The sequence below is a fragment of the Hyla sarda genome, chromosome 9 (assembly GCF_029499605.1).
Source record: "Hyla sarda isolate aHylSar1 chromosome 9, aHylSar1.hap1, whole genome shotgun sequence".
Classification (NCBI taxonomy): Eukaryota; Metazoa; Chordata; class Amphibia; order Anura; family Hylidae; genus Hyla; species Hyla sarda.
In genome coordinates, this window is record NC_079197.1 from 18,068,131 (window position 1) to 18,095,692 (window position 27,562).

Genomic DNA, 27,562 nt, shown 5'->3' on the forward strand with positions numbered 1-27,562 from the left:
CTGGCCCTTTAAATCTTAGCGCTCTGGTGCGCGCGTGCCCTAGTGGATAGGGACACGCGTGCCGGAGAAAAGAGGCAGAGGCTGGGGCAGGAGAAGCACCAGGTGAGTGACGGCCTGGGGCTCGCATGCGGGCGCGTCCACAGCAGCAGGTAACGGGACCATGCACTCACGGCCAGCATGTGCGGCCGGAGCGCATGACGTAAATATAAATATATATGACTTCATTTTCTGGCTCTGTGTGAAGGATAGCCCAGCTACGTCCTTACCTGATCCATCTCCTAAAATCATTTTCTTTCAGGAAGTCTAGTTCCAGGAACATTATAGTTAATGGCGCCCACACGCCATAACCGATATCAGCTCCATTTGTCTTAGTCCTAATATTAATTTATTCTTTGTTAATGAAAGAAAAAATATCAAGGCATCCATGCTGTTCTGGAAAAGCGGTACCACTCAGCCGCTGCCACCTATGGGCACATAATGCCAACTCCAACGCGGTGAATAATGCTGTATAGAATTATGGATATCCTGCTAATGCATCCACCTATCACTAGAATAAGCTGCAGACATTCTGCTCCTCCGGTGATCCGAATTATATTCTTAGAGGAAATTATGGGGGTTGTTCAATCTTCAGTATATACATTTTATTATATTGTAGTCACTCACCATTGTCTGTTGTTCTTCCTGGTTGAATCCTGCCTGTAAGGCTATGTTCACATGACGGAATGTCTGCACGGAGTATACGGGTTTTGTATTTGAAAACCGTATGCAACCCCGGGGCACGGGATCTGAAACCTCTATGTAATACATGTCTCTCCCCTAAAGCTTATTTGTTATATATAGAGATATATATATATATATGTCTGTATGTATATGGATGTACAGTATATATGTATGAATGTATGTATGTAACAGTATTACTTCCAAATGGCTGGAGATATTTTGATGAATCCTGGTCACATGTTACTTATATGTCAATGAAACATATAATAGAGTTTAATCAACCCTAAACCACCCCCTTATACAATTTCCTCTGAAGTCCCATGGAAATCTATGGGAATGGTGGTACATCTCCTGATAACACTATCTTGGGCTACAGAGATTGCCCGGGACTTTAAAGGGGTAGTCCAGTGGTGAAAAACGTATCCCCTATCCTAAGGATAGGGGATAAGTTTGAAATCGCGGGGGGTCCGACCGCTGGGGCCCCCTGCGACCTCTCTGTACGGGGGCCAGGCTCTCCGGCCAGATAGCGGGTGTCGACCCCCGCACGAAGCGGCGGCCGACATGCCCCCTCAATACATCTCTATGGCAGAGCCGGAGATTGCCGAAGGCATCGCTTCGGCTCTGCCATAGAGTTGTATTGAGGGGGCGTGTCGGCCGCCGCTTCGTGCGGAGGTCGACACGCCCCTTCCTGCGGGCTGTCGGGGCTCCGTACAGGAGATCGCAGGGGGCCCCAGCGGTCGGACCCCCCACGATCTGCAACTTATCCCCTATCCTTAGGATAGGGGATAAGTTGTTCACCACTGGGTTCACCACTGGACTACTCCTTTAAGGCTAGGTTCAGACTACGGAATTTCCGCCTGCAATTTTGCTTTGAAATTGCAGGCGGAAATTCCGCTTTCTAAAATGTATAGTGTAGTGAATGATTTTCCGTTCACAAATCCACACTTCGGAATTTGTGAAGCGGAATTTGTGAACGGACAATCCGCTTGGAAATTTCCGCCTGAAGAAAAGCGTTGCTCTTTCTTCAGGCGGAAATCCGTGCGGAACACATTGCAGTCTATTGGAGACTGCAGTGTCCGCGCGGTCCTAGCGCCGACTGATTCAGTCAGCGCTGGCCGCACTCGGAATCTCTGGGCGGAAATTTTCTGCCTGGAGATTCCGTAGTCTGAACCTAGCCTTAGAGTGAGGGATGGGATATGAGGACAGGATGAGGATTGGATATGAGGATGGGATATAAGGTCGAGATATGAGGACAGGATATGAGGACGGGATATGAGGATGGAATATAAGGTCGAGATATGAGGACGGGATATGAGGACGGGATATGGGGGCGGGATATGAGGGCGGGATATGAGGACGGGATATGAGGGCGGAATATGAGGACGGGATATGAGGACGGGATATGGGGACGGGATATGGGGACGGGATATGGGGACGGGATATCAGGACGGGATATGAGGATTGGATATGAGGTTGGGATATCAGGACGGGATATGAGGACAGGATATGAGGACAGGATATCAGGACGGGATATGAGGACAGGATATGAGGATGGGATATGAAGATGGGATATGAGGTTGGGTTATAAGGACGGGATATGAGGACGTGATATGGGGTTAAAATATGAGGACGGAATATGTGGATGGGATATGAGGTCAGTGTGGTGTCCCGGTACAGGACCTTGTCCTGTCCCTGTCTTTAGTCCCCTCAGTTAGAGTCCCTCCATTCCACAGGGCTCTCCTGCAGGGTTTACCCTTTACTCGTGTAAAGCATTAAAGGTATAATGTATATTGGTCAATATATATACAAAGTTGTATAGTATAATGTATAGGACCTTCCAGGGTCATGTGATACTGTCATGTGATGTACCCAGAGTTCTCTGGGTTCAGGACCTCCAGGCTTGACAACCAATGGGATTAGTCCAGCCCCCCTAGAATATAAGGGGCTGTAGTCTCTCTTCGCTCTCTTGTTCCTACACTCTCTTCTCTCTTCCTGCTGGACACTAAAGCAAGCACAATCAGCATATCTATACTCATCTCAACTAGGCCAAAGCCTAAAGAACCAGCAGCCACTAAAACCGTGAGTTATAAAGCTCTATCTACAAATTCTGTGTGACTACTATTCAACTCAAATCCTATAATTAGTAGCACAGTGGCCTGCTTAAAGCTCAAGACTATTAGTCCCAGCCAAGCCTATGAGGAACCTGCATCCCGGTTACCTCAAGAGAAACTGTTTAATTGTAAAGACTGTTTGCACAAGAAGTTAAGTAAAAGTTCCAGTTATCTCATAAATCCTGCTGTGGACATTCCGTTTATTATCCTGCCGTTTATGGGCCGGTTGTTGGCAGGATCTTCTATACAAAACAACTGCATCCTGGCGTCACGACAAATCAAGGGTTAATACCACCAGATCCTGTAACATCGTTGCCTCACCTGGCACCACATCAGGATATAAGGACGGGATATGAGGACAAGATATGAGGATGAAATATGAGGACAGAATATGATGTGGGGATCTAAGGTCGAGATATGAGGACAGGATATGAAAACGTAAGAGCCTTAAAGCTGTATTGTAAGGGATAATACCCAAGTATAGCTTGTCTATATACATGGTGATCAGAGGCTGCAGTACTCCCTCACTAAAGTGATGAGCGGCATAGGCCATATTCGAATTTGCGATATTCCGCGAATATTTAGACGAATATTCGTGCTATATTCACGAATTTCGCATATTCCTTAACTTTTTTTCTTTATGCGAAATTCATAATAAAATTAGCTAAATGCGCCTGCGCGATTAAATCTTTCAACTAACTACTTTCCTATTGGTTGCTAGGGATATTGCTAACCTCTGACAGCTGCATTTCCATCCTTTTCATTGGCCCACAAGCTAAAAGAAGCGAGGGATCAGTGTCCTCTGGAAGTGCCGATATTCGCATCATTTTCGCATAAAATTTGCATTTGCATATCCGCCTTCTTTGGACCACAAGCTGGAAGCAGGGAGGGATGATCACTTTTTATTTACACAGTACACATCACAATGAAAAAAAAAAAAAACGAAAAAAATATTCATCATAACGAATATAATTTGTGATATTATAAATATTGGCAAAATCGTGAAGTGCCGATATTTGCGAATACATTTCGCTATTCGAATATTTGCGCTCAACACTACTCACTAAGGCTGGGTTCACACTACGTTTTTCAACTACGGTTCCCGCATACGTTTTCTATCAAAAACCGTATGGGAAAAAAACGGATGGAACAGTATGGGAAAAAGTAAACCGTATGGGTTTTTAAACAGTATACTGTTTTTAAAAGTGCATACTGTTCCGTCCGTTTTTGTAGAAAAAAAACCCATACGTTTTTGAAAATTTTGTCCATTTTTAATGGGAGGGGTCTTGGGTGGGGACTTTAGGATTCAAATGCGCATGTGCAAAGTAAAAACGTATACGTTTTTCCCGTATGGAACCGTATACATGTGCGTTTCCCATTGACGTCCATGTTAAAAAAAACGTATGCGGCTGCAGTACGGTTTTTAAACCGGAGACAAAATCGTGGTCAACCACGGTTTTGACTCCGGTTTAAAAACCGTACTGCAACTGCATACGTTTTTTTTAACATGGACGTCAATGGGAAACGTACATGTATACGGTTCCATACGGGAAAAACGTATACGTTTTTACTTTGCACATGCGCATTTGAATCCTAAAGTCCCCACCCAAGACCCCTCCCATTAAAAATGGACAAAATTTTCAAAAACGTATGGGTTTTTTTTCTACAAAAACGGACGGAACAGTATGCACTTTTAAAAACAGTATACTGTTTAAAAACCCATACGGTTTACTTTTTCCCATACTGTTCCATCCGTTTTTTTTTCCATACGGTTTTTGATAGAAAACGTATGCGGGAACCTTAGTTGAAAAACGTAGTGTGAACCCAGCCTTATACTGTTATTAAAATACCAGCCCCCCCCCCCCTCCCCAACATATTTCACTGTACACCAGCATCATCAGGTGCATAAAGGCAATGAGTTGACCTCTGGGACCCCATATAAGAATACCCCTTTAACTGCAAACCCCCTGCAGGTCAATTTCCACATGTATTTTGTGCATATTTTTTTCTGCAGCATATGGATGAGATTTTTTAAATATTATCCACTTTACTTCTATTGCAACTGCAATGACAATATTGCTTAAACCCACCATGCCTGGATGATGTATCCTAACAATCATCCTCAATGTAATTCCAACACAAGGTCTAGTCACTAGAGAGTTAATACTACATCTCCCCATGTGACATTGATTTTTCTCTGTTCCCTCATCAGCGAAAGCGACGTGATCAGCAAATCCCACAAAACAAATGTCAATTTTTCAGAAAGCTGCATTTAAGGTGCAAAGAAACCGCAGCGCAACGCTCAATGTAATGACAGAATACACAACAAGCAATGTAATCATTGTGGTTCATTAAAATGTCCGCTAACATTGCGATCTTGAAACAAAAAGATCTAGAAAAACAACGAGATGGATGTGAGTTGAGTTTGATCTTCTGTGGGTGAATATTCCCCCCTGATTTGTATAACATAGGTGACTAGTAGGCAGCTCATGCCTTCAAATAGCAGCATTTACTTATAGGGTAGGGTCACACGGAGCGCATCCGCAATGTATTTCACGCTGCGGATGCGCGGACGGCAGTCACAAGAGCAAGCTCCTTGCTGCGGCTGGGTAGCTCTGTGTGTCCGCATGTAGCGGCAGTTTTTCTGCTGTAGACACAGTGCCTAATTGTAGCAGATGCGCATCAGGGTAATCCGTTGTTACGAGCGAACACACAGAGCATAGTCAATCATCAGTGTTTTCCAAACAGTGTGCCTCCAGCTGTTGCAAAACTAAAACTCCCAGACAGCCATGACAGCATGCTGGGAGTTGTATTTTTGCAACAGCTGGAGGCACACTGTTTGGAAAACACTGTTTCAGATGCAATAGATCTGGAGCTTTCTATAAAGATACATAGCTCCCTATAAAGGTACATTTTTTGCACCTCCTGTTCACACTGAGCGTTTGTCCATCAAGGCATTAGTACATATGTATTATTTTTTATTTATTATGTTTTTGTGGTGCCGGGGTAGAAGGATGCAATGGGGTGTTGCAAGTGGTAGTGTAGGGTATTGGTATTAACCCTATATTGTCGTGATGCCAGGATGAGGTTTCCATAGGGTAATGGTCCTACCACCAACCGTCCCATAAACAGTAGGGAGAAATAATTGAATGTCCACAGCAAATGTTCATGAAAACCAGAATAAACTTTACTGCATATTTTATGCAACTGCAGGTAACAAAACAGTCTTTGCATAGAGAACCGTAGTTGAGGTTCCTCACAGGTTTGCTGGGACTTCTGATTGCAATGAGCGTTGGTTTGTTAGCCACTGTCACACAGGATTTTAGTAGTTTTGAGCTGGATGACTCACGGTTTAGTGGCTGCGGAAGATAAGGCTTCAGGCCTAGCTTGGATTGATGATGAGATATGATCATCATCAGGAAGAGAGAGAATTTAGTGGCAGCAGCCCCTTATATATTAAGGGGGTGGAACAAAGCTCATTGGATAGCCAAACCAGTCAGTCCTGACCTCTGGAACTCTGGGTATATCACATGACCCAAAGGTCCTTAACCTGTTAAGGACCCAGGGCGTACCTGTACGTCCTGAGTCCGCTCCCGTTCTGTAATGCCATAGCGGGTCGGGCCTGGCCTCTAACAATGGCCGGGACCCGTGGCTAATAGCGCGAGGCATTGATCGCGGTGCCGCGCGCTATTAACCCTTTAGACGTGGTGTTCAAAGTTGAACGCCGCGTCTAAAGTGAAACTAAATCACTGCCAGTTAGCTCAGGAATCTGTTCGGGATCACCGCGGCGAAATCGCAGCATCCCGAACAGCTTACAAGACAGGTAGGAACCCTACCTGCCTCCTCGCTGTCTGATCGCCGAATGACCGCTCAGTGCCTGAGATCGAGGCATGAGCAGTCAAGCGGCAGAATCATCGATCAATGGTTTCTTATGAGAAACCACTGATCAATGTAAAAGGTCAGTGTCTGCAGTGTTATAGCCCCCTATAGGAGCTATAACATTGCAAAAAAAAAGTGAAAAAGTGAATAAAAATCATGTAACCCCTTCCCTAATAAAAGTTTGAATCACCCCCCTTTTCCCATTTAAAAAAAAACTGTGTAAATAAAAATAAACATATGTGGTATCGCCGAGTGCGGAAATGTTCGAATTATAAAAATATATCAATAATTTAACCGCACGGTCAATGGCGTACGCGCAAAAAAATTCCAAAGTCCACAATAGTGCATTTTTGGTCACTTTTTATATCATGAAGTCATCAATAAGTCCTATCAATGCAAAAATGTACCGCTAAAAAGTTCAGATCACGGTGCAAAAAATGAGCCCTCATACCGCCCCATACGCGTAAAAATCAGAAGATGACAATTTTAAACATATACATTTTCCTGCATGTAGTTGTGATTTTTTCCAGAAGTACGACAAAATCAAACCTATACAAGTAGGGGATCATTTTAATCGTATGGACCTACAGAATAAAGAGAAGGTGTCATTTTTTCCGAAAAATGTACTGTGTAGAAACGGAAGCCCCCAAAATTTACAAAATGGCGTTTTTTTTCAATTTTGTCGCACAATGATTTTTTTTCCCGTTTTGCCGTAGATTTTTGGTAGAATTGCTGACGCAAAAAATAAGCCATCATATGGATTTTTAGGTGCAAAATTGAAAGAGTTATGATTTTTTAAATGTAAGGAGGAAAAAACGAAAATGCAAAAACGGAAAAACCTCCGTGTCCTTAAGGGGTTAAACCATAGCATAACATAAATTAAAGGCACGTGACCTCTAAGGTCCTATACAGAGGTATCCTAGATTAATTAAATATATAAATATATACATTAAATATTACCATATTAAGAGCCAACTAGGGGTTAGCCCTTCAGGAGAGCCCATTAGCATGGAGGGACTCTGGCTGAGGGGACTCCAGACAAAGTGACAGGACCAAGTCCTGTACCGGGACACCACATTTTAATAAAGCTTTAGAGTTTGAATGGTGAGGGGTGACCTCTGTGGTTTGGCCTATAATGGATCATTGTAGTTATAACAACCTTAGATAATGGTAGTTATAACAACCTAATAAACAGCACCACCTGCCGGCCACATGCGGCAGCAGAACGGCGTGACGTCGACGGCACGCTCCGCCCCTTTATACACACACACTCTCCGGCAGGCGCTGCCTGTGACGTCACTCGCTTCTCGGAGGACTTCACCCCTGAACTTCCAGACGCTCTAGCTGTCGCCAGGGAATCTATGGTGATCCCGGCTGGACCCGGAGATGCAGCTTACGGTGAAAGCGTTAAAAGGAAAGGAGACCAACCTGCAGGTACCGGGGGTGGTGGGCACTGTACATAGTGCCACACAGGGTACGATAGTGTGGGCACCCAGGGGTACAGCTGTGTTGTGCTGCTCCTATAGTAATGTATACATGGACTGAACCCATATAAAGGGCACAGTGTTCACCAGGGCCATGTATGTAGCAGTAGTGCCACAGTGAGATGTCCACTTCATGGCGACTGTGACGCGGGGTACGTGATGGCATATTTGGCGCAGTCATGTGACTGTCACCCTCCAGTACTGTCCCATTCGTGGCGACGGACCCTTTAAATCACATGAGTGCCTTGTGTTCAAGATCAGACAGCTTATGGCTCCCTCTGACTACGACTACGACGATGACTTCCGCTAAACCTTCAGAATCCGATAATCGGATGGATACTGCGGAGACTGGCCCCATAGCAACCATAACGACGAGCGCCGTGGCTGACCGTGTGCCACTTTTCAGGGACACCTTAGCGTTACCTGGTCGGTGGATCTCCGGCGGTTGCTAAACTACAACTCCCATCATGCCCTGACAAGCCGAAGGCACGTCTAGTTACTTGGTAGTGCCCCAATCATGGCGGCGGCGGCCCCTTTTTATCAGGTGACAGATTAGATTAGACAGTTTATGACTCCCTCTGACTAAAACTACAACAATGACTTCCATTAACCCTGAAGAGTCCGACTGTCAGATGGAAACTGCGGAGACTTGGATTAGACCGTTTATGACTCCCTCTGACTACAACAATGACTTCCATTAACCCTGAAGAGACCGACTGTCAGGTGGATACTGCGGAAACTGGGATTAGACAGTTTATGATTCCCTCTGACTACGACTACAACAATGGCTTCCATTAACCCTGAAGCGTCCGACTGCCAGATGGAAACTGCGGAGACTGGCCCCATAGCAACCATAACAACGAGCGTTGCGGCTGACTTTGTGCCACTTTTTATGGACACCATAGTTTTTCCTGGCCTGTGAACCTCCAGCAGTTGCCAAACTACAACTCCCATCATGCCCTGACAGCCTTCGGCTGTCAGGGCATGATGGGAGTTGTAGTTTGGCAAATTTCTCATTTGATGTTGCGATTAATGATATATTTTGACATAATTTTTTATTACACTACTCAAATAATACAGGTTTTGGAAGCAGGAGGTGGGGATCGATGCTTCACCTTGTTCTCAAGAGCGCCCCACACAGGCTCCATAATATTCCGGCCTGGTGACCGGCCGGTCAGGGTACAGTGTGTCACTTCCTCTAAGATCCATGCACAGAGCAGTGTGTGGATAGAAGCATCGGCATCCTGGAAGATTGTATCACCATCTGGAGATCCATATACTCTACCTTTTTAAAGGGGTATTCCACCATTTAAGAAAAAAAAAATGTACAGTATAGTAGTGCTGGGCGGTATGACCAAAAAATGTGTGTCACGGTATTCTTCAAACTTATGGCGGTTATTGACGGATATTGGCGGTAATTGACGATATTTTTTTTTTCATTTCCCCATCACCACCATACTCTTCCCCCCCCCCCCCCCCCCTACCTTTTGAATGAATTATCAGCCGCAGTGCGCTTGGAAACTAATCATATATGACCCGTGGGCGCTGTCCTGCTTTTACTCCCCCCCCCCCCCACCGAATGAATGAACTATCAGCTGCAGCGCTGTCCCCACATCGGGGGACTATTCATGTTACCCACAGGCGCTGCTCTCCTGTTCCTCCTGTGATCCGTGTCGCTGGATCAGAAGTTCTGCAGTGCCCGCGGCCCATTGGCTTTTAGCGCTTGCAGGGGGAGGTGACAGCTTCCGTTCTCTGTCCTGTGCCCACGGCTCTCAACTCACTTATTTCCAGCGCCGCAGCTCACAACTCATTCATTTCCAGCGCCGCAGCTCACAACTCATTCATTTCCAGCGCCGCGGCTCACAACTCATTCATTTCCAGCGCCGCGGCTCACAACTCATTCATTTCCAGCGCCGCGGCTCACAACTCATTCATTTCCAGCGCCGCGGCTCACAACTCATTCATTTCCAGCGCCGCGGCTCACAACTCATTCATTTCCAGCGCCGCGGCTCACAACTCATTCATTTCCAGCGCCGCGGCTCACAACTCATTCATTTCCAGCGCCGCGGCTCACAACTCATTCATTTCCAGCGCCGCGGCTCACAACTCATTCATTTCCAGCGCCGCGGCTCACAACTCATTCATTTCCAGCGCCGCGGCTCACAACTCATTCATTTCCAGCGCCGCGGCTCACAACTCATTCATTTCCAGCGCCGCGGCTCACAACTCATTCATTTCCAGCGCCGCGGCTCACAACTCATTCATTTCCAGCGCCGCGGCTCACAACTCATTCATTTCCAGCGCCGCGGCTCACAACTCATTCATTTCCAGCGCCGCGGCTCACAACTCATTCATTTCCAGCGCCGCGGCTCACAACTCATTCATTTCCAGCGCCGCGGCTCACAGGAGGAGAAGGAGAGCAGCGCCTGTGGGTAACATGATTAGTCCCCCGATGTGGGGACAGCGCTGCGGCTGATGGTTCATTCATTCGGTAGGGGGGGGAAGCAGGACAGTGCCCGTGGGTCATATATGATTAGTTTCTAAGCGCACTGTGGCTGATAATTCATTCATTCGAGGGGGGAAGGGCCCGACCAGTATTGCAGTATAGGGAAGAATTCACACCGTACAGAAAAAACACACCGGTATTCGGTATGAACCGGTATATCGCCCAGCACTATAGGGGATAAGTTTTTGATTGCAGGGGACGATCTTCAGAACGGGCCCCAAATCTCTCCCTGCTGCATGGAGCGTGAGGTCGGGATTAGCTCCATGCATTGTCTATGGGAGTAGCAATGATACCTGAGAGATGTGTATCCCCGCCAACCCCACGCTCAATGCACAGGGAGAGACTGGCCCGATTTGGATATTTGTAGAGGGTCTTAGAGGACGGACACCCTCCCACCATGATCAGACCCCCATCCTCTATCCTGTGTATAGGGGATACATTTTTAAACATTGGAATACCCCTTTATATAAGGATGACTATGGAACCCTAAGCCATACATGAAACCGTGCTATGCTGGACAGTAGGTTTAAAGAGATTTTCCCGGAAAAAAAATTAATAAATTTGGGCTATCCACAGGATGGGCCATCTGTAGATATAGGGGAACTCCAGAAAACACAACTTATCCCCTATCCACAGGATAGGGCACAAGTGTCTGATCGCGGGGCGTCTGACCGCTGGGATCCCCACGATCTCCTTTATGGGGGCACGGCTCGCACTGCTCAACTTTCCATACTCTCGAGTTCTCTGAGACACCCCCCCCCCCCCTTCGGAGACTAGTACAGACCAAAAGTTTGGACACACCTTCTCATTCAGAGTTTTCTTTATTTTCATGACTATGAGAATTGTAGATTCACACTGAAGGCATCAAAACTATGAATTAACACATGTGGAATTATAGACATAACAAAAAAGTGTGAAACAACTGAAAATATGTCATATTCTAGGTTCTAGCCACCTGTTCCTTTGATTACTGCTTTGCACGCTCTTGGCATTCTCTTGTTGAGCTTTAAGAGGTAGTCACCTGAAATGGTTTTCCAACAGTGTTGAAGGAGTTCCCAGAGATCCTTAGCACTTGTTGGCCCTTTTTACCTTCACTCTGCGGTCCATCTCACCCCAAACCATCTCGATTGGGTTCAGGTCCGGTGACTGTGGAGGCCAGGTCATCTGGCGCAGCACCCCATCACTCTCCTTCTTGGGTAAATAGCCCTTACACAGCCTGGAGGTGTTTGGGGTCATTGTCCTGTTGGTCCTACTAAACGCAAACCGGATGGAATAGCAGCCGCTGCCAGATGCTGTGGTAGCCATGCTGGGTCAGTATGCCTTCTATTTTGAATAAATCCCCAACAGTGTCACCAGCAAAGCCCCCCCCACCACCATCACACCTCCTCCCCCACACCATCACACCTCCTCCTCTACACCATCACACCTGTGAAGTGAAGACCATTTCAGGTGACTACCTCTTGAAGCTCAACAAGAGAATGCCAAGAGTGTGCAAAGCAGTAATCAAAGCAAAAGGTGTCTACTTTGAAGAACCTAGAATATGACATATTTTCAGTTGTTTCACACTTTTTTGTTATGTATATAATTCCACATGTGTTAATTCATAGTTTTGATGCCTTCAGTGTGAATCTACAATTCTCATAGTCATGAAAATAAAGAAAACTCTGAATGAGAAGGTGTCCAAACTTTTGGTCTGTACTGTGTGTGTATGTGTATATATGTGTGTGTGTGTGTGTATGTATATATATATATATATATATATATATATATATATATATATATATATATGTATGTATTTATTAATTATTATTATTATTTTTTTTGTTTCTTTATTGGTTACTCGTCACATCCATAGTGATGTGCAGCAGCATGATCATGTCCTCCAATTGCCGTTGTTAATGTTACCATGGCCTAGAACAGTGGTGTTCAAAATTTGGGCCCTTCAGATGTTGCAAAGCTACAACTCCCAGCATGCCCGGACAGCCAACGGCTGTCCGGGCATGCTGGGAGTTGTAGCTTTGCAACATCTGGAGTGGCCACATTTTGGAGACCACTGTTCTCGAGTACACAGAGCTCTACATTACTACTACATTACTCTTGTGTTTTACTTTACCAGGTCTCCGAGAATGACACAATTCTTGCAGTAAAAAGACAAGTAGAAGAAAAGTTACAGGTGCCGGTGTCGCAGCAGAGATTGTTGTTCAGGGGTAAAGCGCTGTCAGGTACGCACGTCCCATGTGTATTCTGAGCTTTCTTAATGTTTCTGATTTTATTTTATTTATGTCCTTCTTCATTCTTGTTAAAGGGAACAATATTACCTTGATAGAAGAATATGAACACAGCACTCAGCGGGTAGTTATTCAAAGGTGCGTTTTCTTTATTGGATTAAAAGTCCAGCGGCATACACAGGCAGGGGAGTAGGTGAGCCAGTATGGGGGGGGCTGACGGACTGTTGCACACACGTAGCGCTTCGTCAGGCTCCCTGCACGCTGGTTCACCTTCTCCCCTGCCTGTGTATGCCACTGGACTTTTAATCCAATAAAGAAAATGCACCTTTGAATAACTACCTGGTGAGTGCTGTGTTCATATTCTTCTATTAAGGTAATATTGTTCCATTTAAAGGGGTACTCCGGTGGAAAATATATAATATATATATATATTTTTTTTTTTTTAAATCAACTGGTGCCAGAGAGTTAAACAGATTTGTAAATGAGAAAAAAGTAGAAAAAGGCCAGCACGGCTGAATGAAATCTTCAAAACTTTATTCACGAATCCTCGTTAAAAACCTTCATGGTGCCAGAAGTACACGGACATATACAAAAGTAGAAAATATTGCACATGGAAAAACGGTCCTCGTAATATATAGAGTCACCTGCACTACTTGTAAAATGGATTATGTAGGTAGCACTAAACGCACCTTAAAAAAGAGAATGCAGGAGCATATCAGGCATGCCGCAGGTCCTTTGCTACCTAGCATGTCTAATGTCTCAAAACATTTTTTTCTTAAACATGATTCAGACATATCGTCCTTGCGTTTTTATGGTATTGAAAAAATCAAAAGAAGCAAGAGAGGAGGGGATCTTATACGCATTCTTCACAATAGAAAGATTATGTGGATTTATTTGTTGAATTGCACACATCCGCATGGCCTGAATAATAAGACGGATTTAATACTACATTACTAAAAAATTCATTATTTGTTTTGTTTCTCATAGCTGTTATTTAGTCCTATTGGATTTTATATGTGCGTTTTTTAATTATGCATGTATTTTCCTGGTTTTACTTGTGTTGGATTGCACACTGACATAAGATGTCCCTCCCCTTCCTAATGGAAGGGATGGCCTTGTAGTATATAAGGCGTTCTCATTTGAGTATTGGCAAGCTATGAGTAAGGGTATAGCAACCTGAAACGCGTCAGCCTTGTTTGGGACCGTTTTTCCATGTGCAATATTTTCTACTTTTGTATATGTCCGTGTCCTTCTGCCACCATGAAGGTTTTTAACGAGGATTCGTGAATAAAGTTTTGAAGATTTTATTCAGCCGTGCTGGCCTTTTTCTACTTTTTTCTGCTTTGGTTGGAGGTAGCCGTGCACGCCCCAGGTGAGCTGAGACTCTGTTTTTTTTTTTTTTTTTTTTTTTTTTTTCTTTTGTTGTCAGATTTGTAAATGACTTCTATTAAAAAAATCTTTTACCCTTCCAGTACTTTTTACCAGCTGTATGCTACAGAGGGAATTCATTTCTTTTTTAATTTCTTTTTTTTTTGTCTAGTCCACAGTGCTCTCTGCTGACACCTCTGCCCATGTCAGGAACTGTCCAGAGCAGCAGAGGTTTGCTATGGGGATTTTCTCCTGCTCTGGACAGTTCCTGATACGGGCATCAGGTGTCAGAAGAGAGCACTGTGGACAAGACAAAAAAGAAATTAAAAAAGAAAATAATTTCCTCTGCGGCACACAGCTGCTAAAAAGTACTGGAAGGGTAAAGATTTTTAATAGAAGTAATTTACAAATCTGTTTAACTTTCTGGCACCAGTTGATTAAAAAAAATAAAATAAAATGTTTTCCACCGGAGTACCCCTTTTAAAGGGAACAATATTAACTTGATAGAAAAATATGAACACAGCACTCACCGGGTAGTTATTCAAAGGTGCGTTTTCTTTATTGGATAAAAATCCAGCAGCATACACAGGCAGGGGAGATGGTGAACCGGCGTGCAGGGGGCCTGACGAAGCGCTACATGCGCGCAACGGTCCGTCGCCTACCTCCCCCACCCCCTGCATGCTGGTTCACCTACTCCCCTGCCTGTGTATGTCGCTGGACTTTTAATCCAATAAAGAAACGCACCTTTGAATAACTACCTGGTGAGTGCTGTGTTCATATTCTTCTATCAAGGTAATATTGTTCCATGCATCTACATTTCTGACGCCTGCACCCCAGTTATTCATTGTGGCATGGGCATAAGTTTCCGCTACATGTTAATCACTCTTCATTTTCATTTGCGAGTAACCCCAGGGTGGTGCTGGTAACATTCTCTTTAGTGATAACATGTTCTTTCTTCAAGCGGAAAGGAATTCAACGTCGGAATTCAACATTAAAGTCAATGGGCAGAGGAGATGTGCATTCATTTGGAGCAGAGAATTCAAGAGGAATTACTCGAGTAAATTCCTCTTGAATTACTCGGTGTGAACTGACAGCAGCATCGCTGCACTAACCTTAAAATACAGGCGGAATTTCCAAGTCAAATCCAGCAGAAAAATTCCGCTTGGAAATTCTGGTGCAGCAGCCTTCCTCAAAGAGACGGCCATCTTATACAAAGGAAAGCTTGGCTCTTGAAAAGTTCCTCCTAAGTCAAAAAGGCCATGAGCGCTAATGGCGGCGCCCCGTTAGGGAGATCGAGGGGGGGTCCCAGCGGTCGGACCCCCACAATCAAACACTTATCCCCTATCCTGTGGATAGGGGATAAGTGTCATAGCGCTGCAGTTGTCCTTTAATAAGGATTTTGTAAACCATTGAGGGGTCACTGTGGAAGGGACAATTAAACCTCTGTTTCCTTTTCCTATTAGGACCAATGGGGAACATTCTCCTTCTATGGTGCTGTCATGATGGACTCATGAACCATATTATTGGCAAGTCATAATTCTCCTTTTTTTTTTTTTTTTCTTTTTTTTAGATGAGCATAGTCTTTCTTTTTACTCCATTGGGCCTGGTGCAAGACTGAATCTAATGGTAAAGGAACGATCCTCACTGGAGGTCGGAGGAAACGCAGTTTGGAAATCCCTGGCTGTCATCCTGGGGAAGCACTTTAGCCCCTCTGATGCCGAGAGAGTTCTGGAGTATGTACAAAAGGTAACTAATAGGTTAATAGCCTTAATAGTGGCTGCCCATGTTCTGGTAAGTGAAACCAAATAAGCAGTAGACATACAGGCTTAAATAATGTACAACTGAGAAGCAGTGGCGTTGCTAGGGTTGGTGTCACCCGGTGCGGTAGAAAATGGTGTCACCCCCATACCTACCCCCTCCCCCCAGAAAGTTTTTAGCCTGTTGTGACAGACACCACTGTTGTAGCGCATTGTGAGAAATTCCAGTATAATAATCAGATATACCAGCTGCCACAGAATGGGAAAGTGTTAAAGAAGTTTTCACCATTTAAATATACAGCTCCCAGAATTACTTAAAGGGGTACTCCACTGGAAAACATTTACTTTTATATCAACTGGTGCCAGAAAGTTAAACAGATTTTTAAATTACTTCTATTTAAAATCTTAATACTTACAGTACTTATAAGCTGGTGTATGCTCCACAGGAAGTTGCGTAGTTCTTTCCAATCTGACCACAGTGCTATTCGCTGACACCTCTGTCCATGTCAGGAACTGTCCAGAGCAGGATAGGTTTGCTATGGGAATTTACTCCTACTCTGGACAGTTCCTGACATGGACAGAGGTGTCAGCACAGAGCACTGTGGTCAGACAGAAAAGAAATTAAAAAAGAAAATAACTTCCTGTGAATCGCTTATACAGCAGCTAATAAGTACTGGAAGGATTAAGATTTTTAAATAGAAGTAATTTACAAATCTGTTTAACTTTGTAGCACCAGTTGATTAAAAAAAATGTTTTCCAGTAGAGTACCCCTTTATGCAGTGGTGAGGTTATGCTGGGAGTTGTAGTTTCACTGACCATAACTGTAGAACTGACAAGCGATTACAGCTCTAATAGGACATAGAGAGGAGAATGTACAATGATATCAGTGACGTCTTCTCTACAGTCTTCCCTTATCTAATTCAGATGGTACATACCGCCTGGTCCAGCTAAAACTTCTCTCTGTAGAATGTGACGCCCAGACGTCTCCTCACTATGTCAGCGCATTCTCATCCTCTATATGAAAACAATTATTATTATAAACCTGACAGACACTGTATCCTCTAAATATAATACTACTATACACTATACTCTTTGATTATAAACCTTCCATACACCGTACCCACTGAAAATAATACTACCGCATACTGTACATTCTGAATATACCAACACATACTGTACACTCTGAATATAAATCTGCCACATACTGTACCCTCTGAATATACCGTCACACACTGTACCCTCTGAATATAAATCTGCCACATACTGTACCCTCTGAATATAATACTACCACACACTGTACATTCTGAATATAATACCATCACATACTGTACCCTCTGAATATACTACCATATACTGTACCCTCTGAATATAAATCTGCCACATACTGTACCCCTGAATATAATACTATCACATACTGTACCCTCTGAATATAATACCAACACATACTGTGCACTCTGAATATATTACTACCACCCACTGCGCCCTCTGAATATAATACTTAGAGATGAGCAAACTACAGTAAATTCAACTCGTCACAAACTTCTCGGCTCGGCAGTTGATGGCTTTTCCTGCATAAATTAGTTCAGCTTTGAGGTGCTCCCGTGGGCTGGAAAAGGTGGATATTGTCCTAGGAGAATCTTTGTTATGAATGTATCCACCTTTTCCAGCCCACCGGAGCACCTGGAGGCTGAACTAATTTACGCAGGATAAGCCATCAACTGCTGAGCCGACAAGTTCGTGACGAATCGAATTTACTGTAAGTTCATCATCTCTAATAATACTACCACAAACTGGGCCCTCTGAATATAATACTACCACCCACTGCGCCCTCTGAATATAACACTACCACAAACTGCGCCCTCTGAATATAACGTTGCTATACAGTGCACCCTCTGAATATAATACCACAACCGCAGTAACACCCCTCAACATCCGTTAGCTGATGCTATTACCACGGGAGGGGGGTATTGGTGGTGTTGCTAGTGGATGATCGGGGTGCTACTACTGGGGGGGGGTGTTGCTGAAGGATGATGAGGGTGCTACTGGCCATCCCCCCTGGCAGCATCACCCCCATCATCCATCGGCAGGATCATCCTCCTGGCAGGAGCACCGCCATCATCCACCATCAGGATCTGCTGATGGAGGTGCTGCGGGGGGGGGGGGGGGGTATAGTTGCTGGTGGATGATGAGGGTGCTCCTGCCAGGGGGGGGGGAGCATTAGGTAGGCAGCAGTTCCCCCACATTAGGTAGGTAGCAGTTTCCCCACATTAGGTAGCATCTTTTCCCCACATTAGGTAGCATCTTTTCCCCACATTAGGCAGCATAGATTCCCCACATTTGGTACCAGTTTCCCCACATTAGGTAGGTACCAGTTACCCCACATTAGGTAGCAATTTCCCCATATTAGGTAGCACAGATTCCCCACATTAGGTAGCAGTTTCCCCACATTCGGTAGCACAGATTCCCCACATTAGCTAGCATAGACTCCGCACATTAGGTAGCATAGACTCCGCACATTAGGTAGCATAGACTCCGCACATTAGGTAGCATATACTCCGCACATTAGGTAGCATAGACTCCCCACATTAGGTAGCATAGACTCCCCACATTAGGTAGCATAGACTCCCCACATTAGGCCGCAGGTTCCCTTGCAGGTTCCCCACAATGCGTCAGTCTCCCCACACACACACACACACACACAAAAATAAAAACACATACAACACAGAGAGACACACACACAAACACACACAGTCAGAGAGACACACACTCGCAGACAGACACACAGTCACACACACACACAGTCACACACAGAGTCACACACACACACAGTCACACAAACACACACAGAGTCACACACACACACAGAGTCACACAAACACACAGTCACACAAATACAGAGTCACACACACACTCAGAGAGTCACACAAACACACACAGTCTCACACACACACACACACACACACACACACACAGAGTCACACACACAAACATAGATAGAGACACACACTCACCCATCCAGCGCAGCGATCCTTCTCACTGGGCGCAATGCGAGTGACGTAACTGACGTCCCCCTGCGCGGCCATGCGGTGTGACGTCAGGCCGGCGCAGACGTGGGAGCGGAGGCCGGGCACAGTACTGGTGAAGGTGAGAGGGGGGGCGCGTGATGACGGACGGGCGCACTGAAAGGGGGGGGGTTGCTAACGGACGGGCGCACCGCACACACAGCACATAGGGGGTGTCAGTGTAGCTGGGGAGGGGGTGTGGGTGCTGCGGAGCGTCTTGGTGTCACCCCATTAGGTTGGTGTCACCCGGTGCGGGCCGCACCCCCCGCACCCGGGTCGCAACGCCACTGCTGAGAAGAGTTATCGAGATTTTCAATGGAATAGTGAAGCATTTTACTGCTTATTTGAAAATAGAACTGGCAGACTAATGCTCGTGTTTTGATCTTCTGTTATTTTCCCTCTGTGAATGGTCCAGGAGATAAGTGGGGTCTCAGCACTGTGACCCCCAACCGATCAAAACTTTTGACATGTCACAGAGACATGTTAAAGGTACACTTCTATATAAAAGCAATAGGCACTGTCAGATTATAGGCACTATATAATAGCAATAGGCACTGTCAGATTATAGGCACTATATAATAGCAATAGGCACTGTCAGATTCAAAAACTTTTTATATGTTGTACATCTTGGCAAAACATTAACCTTATATACTTCATAAATGTCCTGCAACTTCATAAGACCACCAGGTTCCCAAATCCTGTCTGGCTGCAGCATCATCTTTGTCCCAGCTGAACCACAGGCAGGGACAAAGTCCAGGAAGCTAGAGTTGGACTAGCACTTCTCTGTTCTCACTCCTGTCCTGTCTGAAAACAGAGAGGAGGGGGTTACAGAGCAGCCTGCAGTGACTGGATGAAGAGCAGACTCAGGGAGGCAGTGAATGCATGGTGAGTGAGGACACCCCCCCCCCCTCTCCAAAACACAGGATGATAAACCAGGTATGCAACAGAAAGAAGGTATTTGTGAGAGAAATAAAGGTGCTAGACACACAAAAAAATTATAAGTACATTATCAGGCTAAGGTACTAAGTAAGATAACTTATTTTTTTTGTAGGATATGACAGGGACTCTTTAATGGAGTGATCTCCAAACTGTGGACCTCCAGCTGTCAGAAAACTACAACTCCCAGCATGCCCAGACAGCTGAGAGAGAGTTGTAGTTTTGCAACAGCTAAAGGTCCACAGTTTAAAGATTACTGCTTTTAAGTCTCACTTTACTGCTACTGTATTGCTCTACAGTGTTTACATTGAAATATCTGCAGTAAATACGCTCTATATGAAGATATTACTAAGTTAGGGATTAATAACTGCAAACCATAGGTTTGTTTAAAGAGTAACTGTCACCTAATAAACTTTTCTAAATGAACTAAGGCTGTGTTCCCTAACTACTCCTAACACCCCTCCCACCATAAAAAAAAAATTTCAGACCTTTAAAAAGCTGTGTATCATAAAGTTGTTCTTGCTCACATGCAATCTCCCAGCAGGCATGACCTCACTGAAGCCTGCTGGGGGACCACTTCTGCCCTCACATGGTTGCAGTGCTGTGATGAATAGAAGACCTCAGGCTCTGTGTAGCTTTCAGTGAGGCTCTGTGCAGCTGTCAATCAAGCTCAGTGTAGAGAAGCACTTCCTGAGTTTGGTCTCCTGCCAGGCCAGTATTAATTGCTGCAGGGACCAGAACAGCGCCACCTAGTTGACTATTTTTCTATTACATTTTACACATATTTATGTTGATAATTTTAAAAGCAAGCAAATGGGAAAGTGTCTGCTAATTACACAAGAACTCTATATTAAAAGTTTTATTTGGTGACAGGTACTCTAACACAACAAATCTAGATCAGTATACAGCTATTGCATCAAACCTGCACTATGTGAACAAGGCCTTTATGAAGTTCTACCTTTGGTCATCTGTTCTTTGTATTTCCAGGACTACGAGCGCAGTCTCTCTCTTCTTAGCCTTGATGATGTTGAACGATTGGCTACGAGAATTCTCCACCCACAGCTGCCAGAAACCATAGATCTCGGATTCCTGGACTGAAATAATAGTAATACCTCCACCCCACGTGTTGTCCTGTCTCTCCTGTACAGCGCTACTGAATGGGATCATAAGTGTAATAAAGATACCAAATGACCAGGAGCTGAGTTCAGGAAAATTATTTTTTTTATTTTGTGTTTTTTTTTTTTTTTTCATCTTGAAAGACAAAAAGTAGCAACACATGGCCGACTTCAGTAGGTCTTTGGTTTGCTGGTCAGCAGAACATTGTACATGTTATATGTAAGGCACTTGCCATCAATAGGTGGATAGAAAAATATCAATACAAAATGTTTTATAAAATAGAGAACATTCAATGTTTTCCAAAACTTTTGGCATCAACTTCTGAATGTACAATGGCTAAATATATTTCATTAAAATGATATTTACACGTAAACATACTCTTTATCACTATATACAGTGCGCCTCACAGATTAAATTCGCCTCAAATCTGATTGACCCGCCTCAAATTTCTGCCTGACAACTAGTTACCTATAGCAAAGTTACCAGGCTTGGATTTTGTAGGTTATAAAATAAAAAAGATAAAATAGGTTTTGGAAAACTGCCTGATAATACTTAATAAATTAAAGAGATTGTCCAGAACTGGGAAGAAGGAGAAACCTTTTGGGCTAGGGTTCCACACAGGTGTGTTTTTTTTTTAATTTTTTTTTTTGGTGTTTTTTGGAAAATTACCACTGAGCAAAAGCCTGAAATGTATTTAAAAGGAATAGCAAATATAAAGGGTTTATACTTCTCCTTCCTACTGGATCCACTTCTGAGTTTGGTTTAAAAACTGCAATGGCAATTTTCCAAAAAAGTCAGAGAAAAACCTGTGTGAAAACCTAAGTTCACGGCTTTTGGTATGGAAATGATTCATAAGATGACCCCTTTAAGACAATTGTCCTCCAGCTAGCTGGTTGGAGGGATTAAGCAGTAAAATGCTGTATTCACAGAGCATCTTACACACAAACTTTTGTGTCCATATTTCCTAGGCACGTCCCAGCCTGACCACTGGTCTGATGACTTGAACTGCCAGGTGTCTGTTCGGGTCATCAGAAATGCAGTCAGGCCAGGATTTAGGTTAGTTTCCCACATTTTCTACGTTCGTGCTCCTGTTTGTCATATCCCGCCATAAACAGGATGTCCACTTATTATTGTGTTAACGAACCCCGTTAATTTCTATAGCTGTATGGTTACCTAGTGACATGAACATAATGTTAACCTACCCTTACATGCATGATTTTTCATCCTTATTATGAACTTTACACGCTTGTGTGAAACTGGCCTAATACAGGAATATGGAGAGAGTTTATTACTACTTTAGACCAGAGGTTCCCAACCAGTCCTCAAGGCCACTAAGTGTCCAGGATTTAAAATTTTCCTTGTTGTATTGCAATGGAGTAACTGGGGGGAAAAAACGGAATGTTGGTGGGCCTTGAGGACCACTGCTTTAGATAGTTTAACAGGAGCAGGTGACATTCTCATAGTTTATTAATGTATACTAGGGACTTGGCTACTGCACATACAAAAGCATGGACTGGTTGGTCCATAACGAGGAATATAATACTGCAAAGCATCTCAAACTCCAAGCTTGTTTATAATTTAAAAGGGTTATCCCCTATACAGAGATTAGGGGACCACTACCTCAGCGGTGACTGCTGGGCCCCCCACAAGTCCTGAAAACAGAGGTGCATTGGCCGACAAATAGTGACTTCACCATGTGTGGCCAAATCTCCATTGATTCTCTAAGGAGCTTCTAAACCCTGCAGAGTTCAGAACAAGCTTCTGTTCTGGGGATTGGTCGAACCCCTCACTGATCAGCTAGTTATCCCCTATCCTGTGCATAGGAAATAACATTTGATCTTGGGATAACACATTTAGTTATAATGCTGTGTGCTCTATAAGGATAACAAAGTTTGATGCTTAAAGGGTACTTTGGTGAAAACTTTTTTTTTTATTAACTGGTGCCAGAAAGTTAAACAGATTTGTAAATTACTTCTATTTAAAAATACTAATCCTTCCAGTACTTATCAGCTGCTGTAGACTACAGAGGAAGTTCTTTTCGTTTTAAATTTATTTTCTGTCTGACCACAGTGCTCTCTGCTGACACCTCTGTCTGTCTCAAGAACTGTCCAGAGTAGGAGCAAATCCCCATAGAAAACCTATCCTGCTCTGGACAGTTGCGGAGATAGGTGTCAACAGAGCACTGTGGTCAGACAAAAAAGAAATTTAAAAAGAAAAGAACTTCCTGTGGGGAATACAGCAGCTGATAAGTACTGGAAGGATTAAGATTTTTGATAGAAGTAATTTACAAATCTGTTTAACTTTCTGGCACCAGTGGATTTTTTTAAAAAATTATAATTTTCACCAGAGTACCCCTTTAAGGCTGGAGCTACACGGCTGTTTCTGGTCATGGAACAAAGTCACTATGTTGCGGTGCTGTAGTCACCTGGCACTGCAACTCATGCAAATGAATGTGGACACATTGCAACCCACAAGTGGCTTCAACTGCACAGTCGAGGCCACTTGGGAGTAGCAGCGTGACCAATTTAACTTGCATGTGACCATGGCAGCGCAACACAGTGTTATATGGTTGCACAAACAGAAATTGCCATGTAGCTCTAGCCTAATAGATATGGGCAAAACTTGTACCAACTTATACCAGAGAGAGAGAAAGATCTGCCTTTCACTGCCCCATATTTGTACTGTTGATAAGATCAACCCCCCCTCAAGGAAACAGTTCAGTGAATAATTGGGTTCACACTTGGTGGCTTCATTGGTTGTCTCTCAGGTTTCATCAATACCTAACAAAATAGCACAACATGTTGCCCTAATTTATATGATAAACTGACTGACACCATGCAGTCAATAGGGTTTGTCGGGCACCTTTCATGTGTGACAAATCCCTCTGTGGTGTCTTCATTGTTCTGCACCAATGACCGAGCAGAACAGAAAATACAATACAGGTGTTAGCCTTAGCCTGTCTATTTCTATTGTCTTCTGCCTACTGTCTATAAGGCATATGAGCTAAATATATATTTAAAAAAAACACAAAATGTAAACCTTGAGTCTTGTATAAAACTCTGTGCCTTGGGGGTCACTTTACAAAACTGCCTTTGGAAATGAGGATTTGACAGCTGCCAGCTTTTGGCAACACCCTAATGTGGCACATGACATCAGGGGTAGCAGTATTATAAGTTTCTAAATAAATATTTATCCAGCCTAACCTATATAAAGAAATGCAATACAATGTTCAAGTACAAGGCATGCAGTCAATGTCTACTATTTGTTATGCGTAGAGTGCAAAGACTTCATACTGCTGCGCTTTCTCCTGCTTCGGTACTTTCGCCAGGCCCTCTGAATAACTATAGCAGCTTGTTTTTTGTGCCGAAAGAGTTCCTTCATCGCCTTCGCCCTCTCCACTAACTGCAGCATTTCTTCCAAAGGAATAAGTTTAGTGTCCAGCTGCTGCCAGTCCACAACACTTTGGCCGAGCTTTGCAGATTCTCTGGGAATGGGGATTGTCCGTGACCTCCTGAAGCTGATATCACTGGATGGAGAGCAGGTTGCTGTTTTTCCTTCCATGTCTTCATGTTTAATCCTGCTTGAGTGGGAACCAGAAGAGCTCCGATGTACCTTTCCTGAAGATTTCTTGTCCTCACTCTTGGACAGTTTCCCAGTGCCTGGTCTCTGTCCAGATCTGGCCGAAAAGCTTCTTTGGTGATGCTTTTGTTTCTCAGACAGTTCTCCATGTTGGGCATTATTATCTGTATTTTCTATCGGGACTATTGAATTTGTAGATTCTTTTTTTTTTCTTGTGGATTTTGATTCTGTAATATTATAAGCTCCTAACTTTTGGGTCACCACATCCAGGTCCACTCTTTTATGCCTGTGTGTTCTGGTGCTTTTCTTCAGTATGGCTTCTTCTTTATGGATATTGTCAGAATGGACTTTTTCCTGTTTGTTTCCATCACCTTTACTGCTATTCTCTAGCCTTCCAGAAGATCCAGAACCTTCTCTGCTCTCCTTGTGTGATTTCCTATTACTTTCTTTGTGGTCGTGATGCACTTTCTCAGGCGTGGTGATATTGCTGCCATCTCTTCTATGTCTACATTTCTTACTATCATCCTGTGCCCTATTTGGGTCATCTTCATGATATTTCTCCTCAGATTGTGGACTTGGAGATGAAGTGCTTTGGTGTTGACCTGCTTTTCTAGGACTAGTTCTGCTTTGAACCACAATAATATCTTGGAGCCTTGGGGACTTGCTACCTTCTTGGTAAAGCTTAGTCTTATTGCAAAGCTCTTTCTGTCTTACTTCTTTGCTTTCCTTACATTGTTCCTTATTACCAACATGGCTTTCCTGCTTGTCCCTTAAGACTTCTGGTGATTTTGCCAGCTTTTCTTCTTTCTGACTATCTTTCGCCTGTTGACCACTTCTTACTTTCCTCTTATTTTCACCCTCTCGCTTTTTGGCTGCTGCATCTTTCCTCAACTGCTCATGTTTCATTAACAGGTTTTTCCTGTCCCTAAAAGCTCTCCGCACTTTATGCCCCTTGTAGACTGCCTGAATTTTGGAAGCAGCAATATCTTGTATAGCAGCAATAGAGAGGGCTCCGTGTTCTAGCATAAATTGTATTACCTCCTGATGCCCACCAAGCAATGCATAATCTAGTGGAGTGTATCTTTCTTCGGTGCTCTCCATTTGGTTGGGGAAAGCATTATAGTGTAGAAGTAGTTTAACTGCATCTAAGTAGCCGTTGTTGCAGGACCAGTGCAGAGCCGTGCGGCCGTTTTTATCTTGGATGTTGGGATCTGCCTTATTTTCCATTAATACTTCCATGCAGCCAATATAGCCTCCATAGGCTGCACAGTGCAGAGGAGTCCTTCCTTCATAATCCTGGGCATTAGGGTTAATATTATTTTCCATAAGTATCTGGCATACGTTGGCATTGCCTCCTAAGGCTGCCCAATGCAGCGGAGAGCGTCCATCCTTGTCCACAAGATGAACCTTTGCACCGCCTTTCAGTAAAGTAGAGATTACTTCTCTGTGCCCCATTTCGCAAGCTCTGAAAAGTGGTGTATGTTTCATAACATCTGCTGCATCGACGTGGGCACCGTTATCTAAGAGAATGCGCACGGTACTAATCTGCCCAGATAAGGAGGCGGCATGGAGGGCGGTTCCGCCATATTTATCCGTTCTATTTTTGTCAAGTTCAGGGTCGAGCTCCAACATAACTTTTAGTGCCTTGTCACTTCCTTTCCCAGCCGCCCACATAAACGCAGTGCGGCCCTCTAGATCCGCTTCATCCCTCACAGAAAGGTGAGTGAGCAAAACCCGTACAGTATCGGGGCAATTCCCTTGGGCTGCATAATGCAGAGGTGTCGCCCCCTGACTGTCGGAGGGTATATTAGGAGAACGGTTTCTTTCCAGAAGCAGACTGGCAATGGGCGTGTGACCCAACAGTGCCGCCCAATGTAGAGGGGTACGGAAGAGATTGTCATATGGTGCCACGTTACATCCCCGATAGGACGTAAGGAGCCGAACCACTTCTTGATTACCATCCCCAACCGCGAGATGGAGAGGCGTGCGCCCTTCGTAATCTTGCCAGTTCAGTAAAGACTCTGTCGGGGCTGCTTCCAACAAACAACGCACGGTTAGGGCGGCTTCGGGGTCTTTATGTCCGGCCGCCCAGTGCAGCGGTATCTTCCCTTCTTGGTCAGGGATGCCAATGTTGGACCCATGCCTCACCAACAGCCTGACGTGGCGCGGGCGGTTGTAATAGGCGCTCCAGTGCAGTGCCGTCTGCTTTCTTTGATCCTGGGCGTCTACTTGACCGGGTGGAGTGTGTTTCAGAAGGAGGGCCAGGCAGCGAGTATCCTGGTGACGGGTGGAGAGATGTAAGGCGGTGATGTCACGCAGATCGCGGTTTGTACAGTCCGCCCTACGAGACAGGAGGAGTTTCAGTAGGCGATGGTTCCCAGTTTGCGCCGCCAAGTGTACCGCCGTCCTCCCACTCCTATCAGAACGGTTCACCTGGGCCCCGGCACGGATAAGAGCCTCCACGCACGTCCTGCAATCCCCCAGCACGCTGTACATGAGGGGTGTCCGACCAAGCTGGTCCTCCTGGTCTATAAGGTCTGGGCTGGAGCCAATAAGGCGCAGCAGAGTGGCCTTGTCCCCTGTTATGGCCGCTGCATGGACAGGGGAGGCCAGGGAAGAGCCCTGGGGAAGGCCACTCATTCTTCTCACTGCTGAATTCCCCAGCACAGCGCCACAGGCAGCCTTATGGTCTCTATGGCAACAGCAGCCGCTCTCTCCACAGTCTCTACGGCGCGGCAAAAGCAAGCCGGTATTCTCATCTCTATGGCAACCAGCCGTTCTAGCCACCGTCTACTGTCATCTATGGTGGAGTTCCG

At 44.6% G+C, this 27,562-nt stretch overlaps 2 protein-coding genes across 2 annotated transcripts; one reads left to right on the plus strand and one right to left on the minus strand.

Annotated features, from left to right (window-relative positions):
* The first annotated feature begins 7,977 nt into the window (after window positions 1-7,977).
* On the plus strand, window positions 7,978-21,248 carry LOC130291401 (ubiquitin-like protein 4A). Its single transcript, XM_056540105.1, has 4 exons — window positions 7,978-8,144; window positions 12,817-12,922; window positions 15,867-16,042; window positions 21,039-21,248. Exons 1-4 carry the CDS (start codon window positions 8,097-8,099, stop codon window positions 21,147-21,149), a joined length of 441 nt encoding a protein of 146 aa, XP_056396080.1. The 5' UTR covers window positions 7,978-8,096; the 3' UTR covers window positions 21,150-21,248.
* Window positions 21,249-21,389: 141 nt separating this feature from the next.
* On the minus strand, window positions 21,390-27,534 carry INVS (inversin). The gene has a single exon (XM_056540095.1). It carries the CDS (start codon window positions 27,384-27,386, stop codon window positions 24,426-24,428), a length of 2,961 nt encoding a protein of 986 aa, XP_056396070.1. The 5' UTR covers window positions 27,387-27,534; the 3' UTR covers window positions 21,390-24,425.
* Between the last annotated feature and the right edge of the window lie 28 nt (window positions 27,535-27,562).

Coding starts and splice junctions, on each gene's coding strand:
- INVS (XM_056540095.1), bottom strand. CDS start 27,386: ATGAGTGGCCTTCCCCAGGGCTCTTCCCTGGCCTCCCCTGTCCATGCA.
- LOC130291401 (XM_056540105.1), top strand. CDS start 8,097: ATGCAGCTTACGGTGAAAGCGTTAAAAGGAAAGGAGACCAACCTGCAG. Junction 12,923..15,866: donor CAGGGGTAAAGCGCTGTCAG/GTACGCACGTCC, acceptor TCTTTTTTTTAG/ATGAGCATAGTCTTTCTTTT. Junction 16,043..21,038: donor TTCTGGAGTATGTACAAAAG/GTAACTAATAGG, acceptor TTGTATTTCCAG/GACTACGAGCGCAGTCTCTC.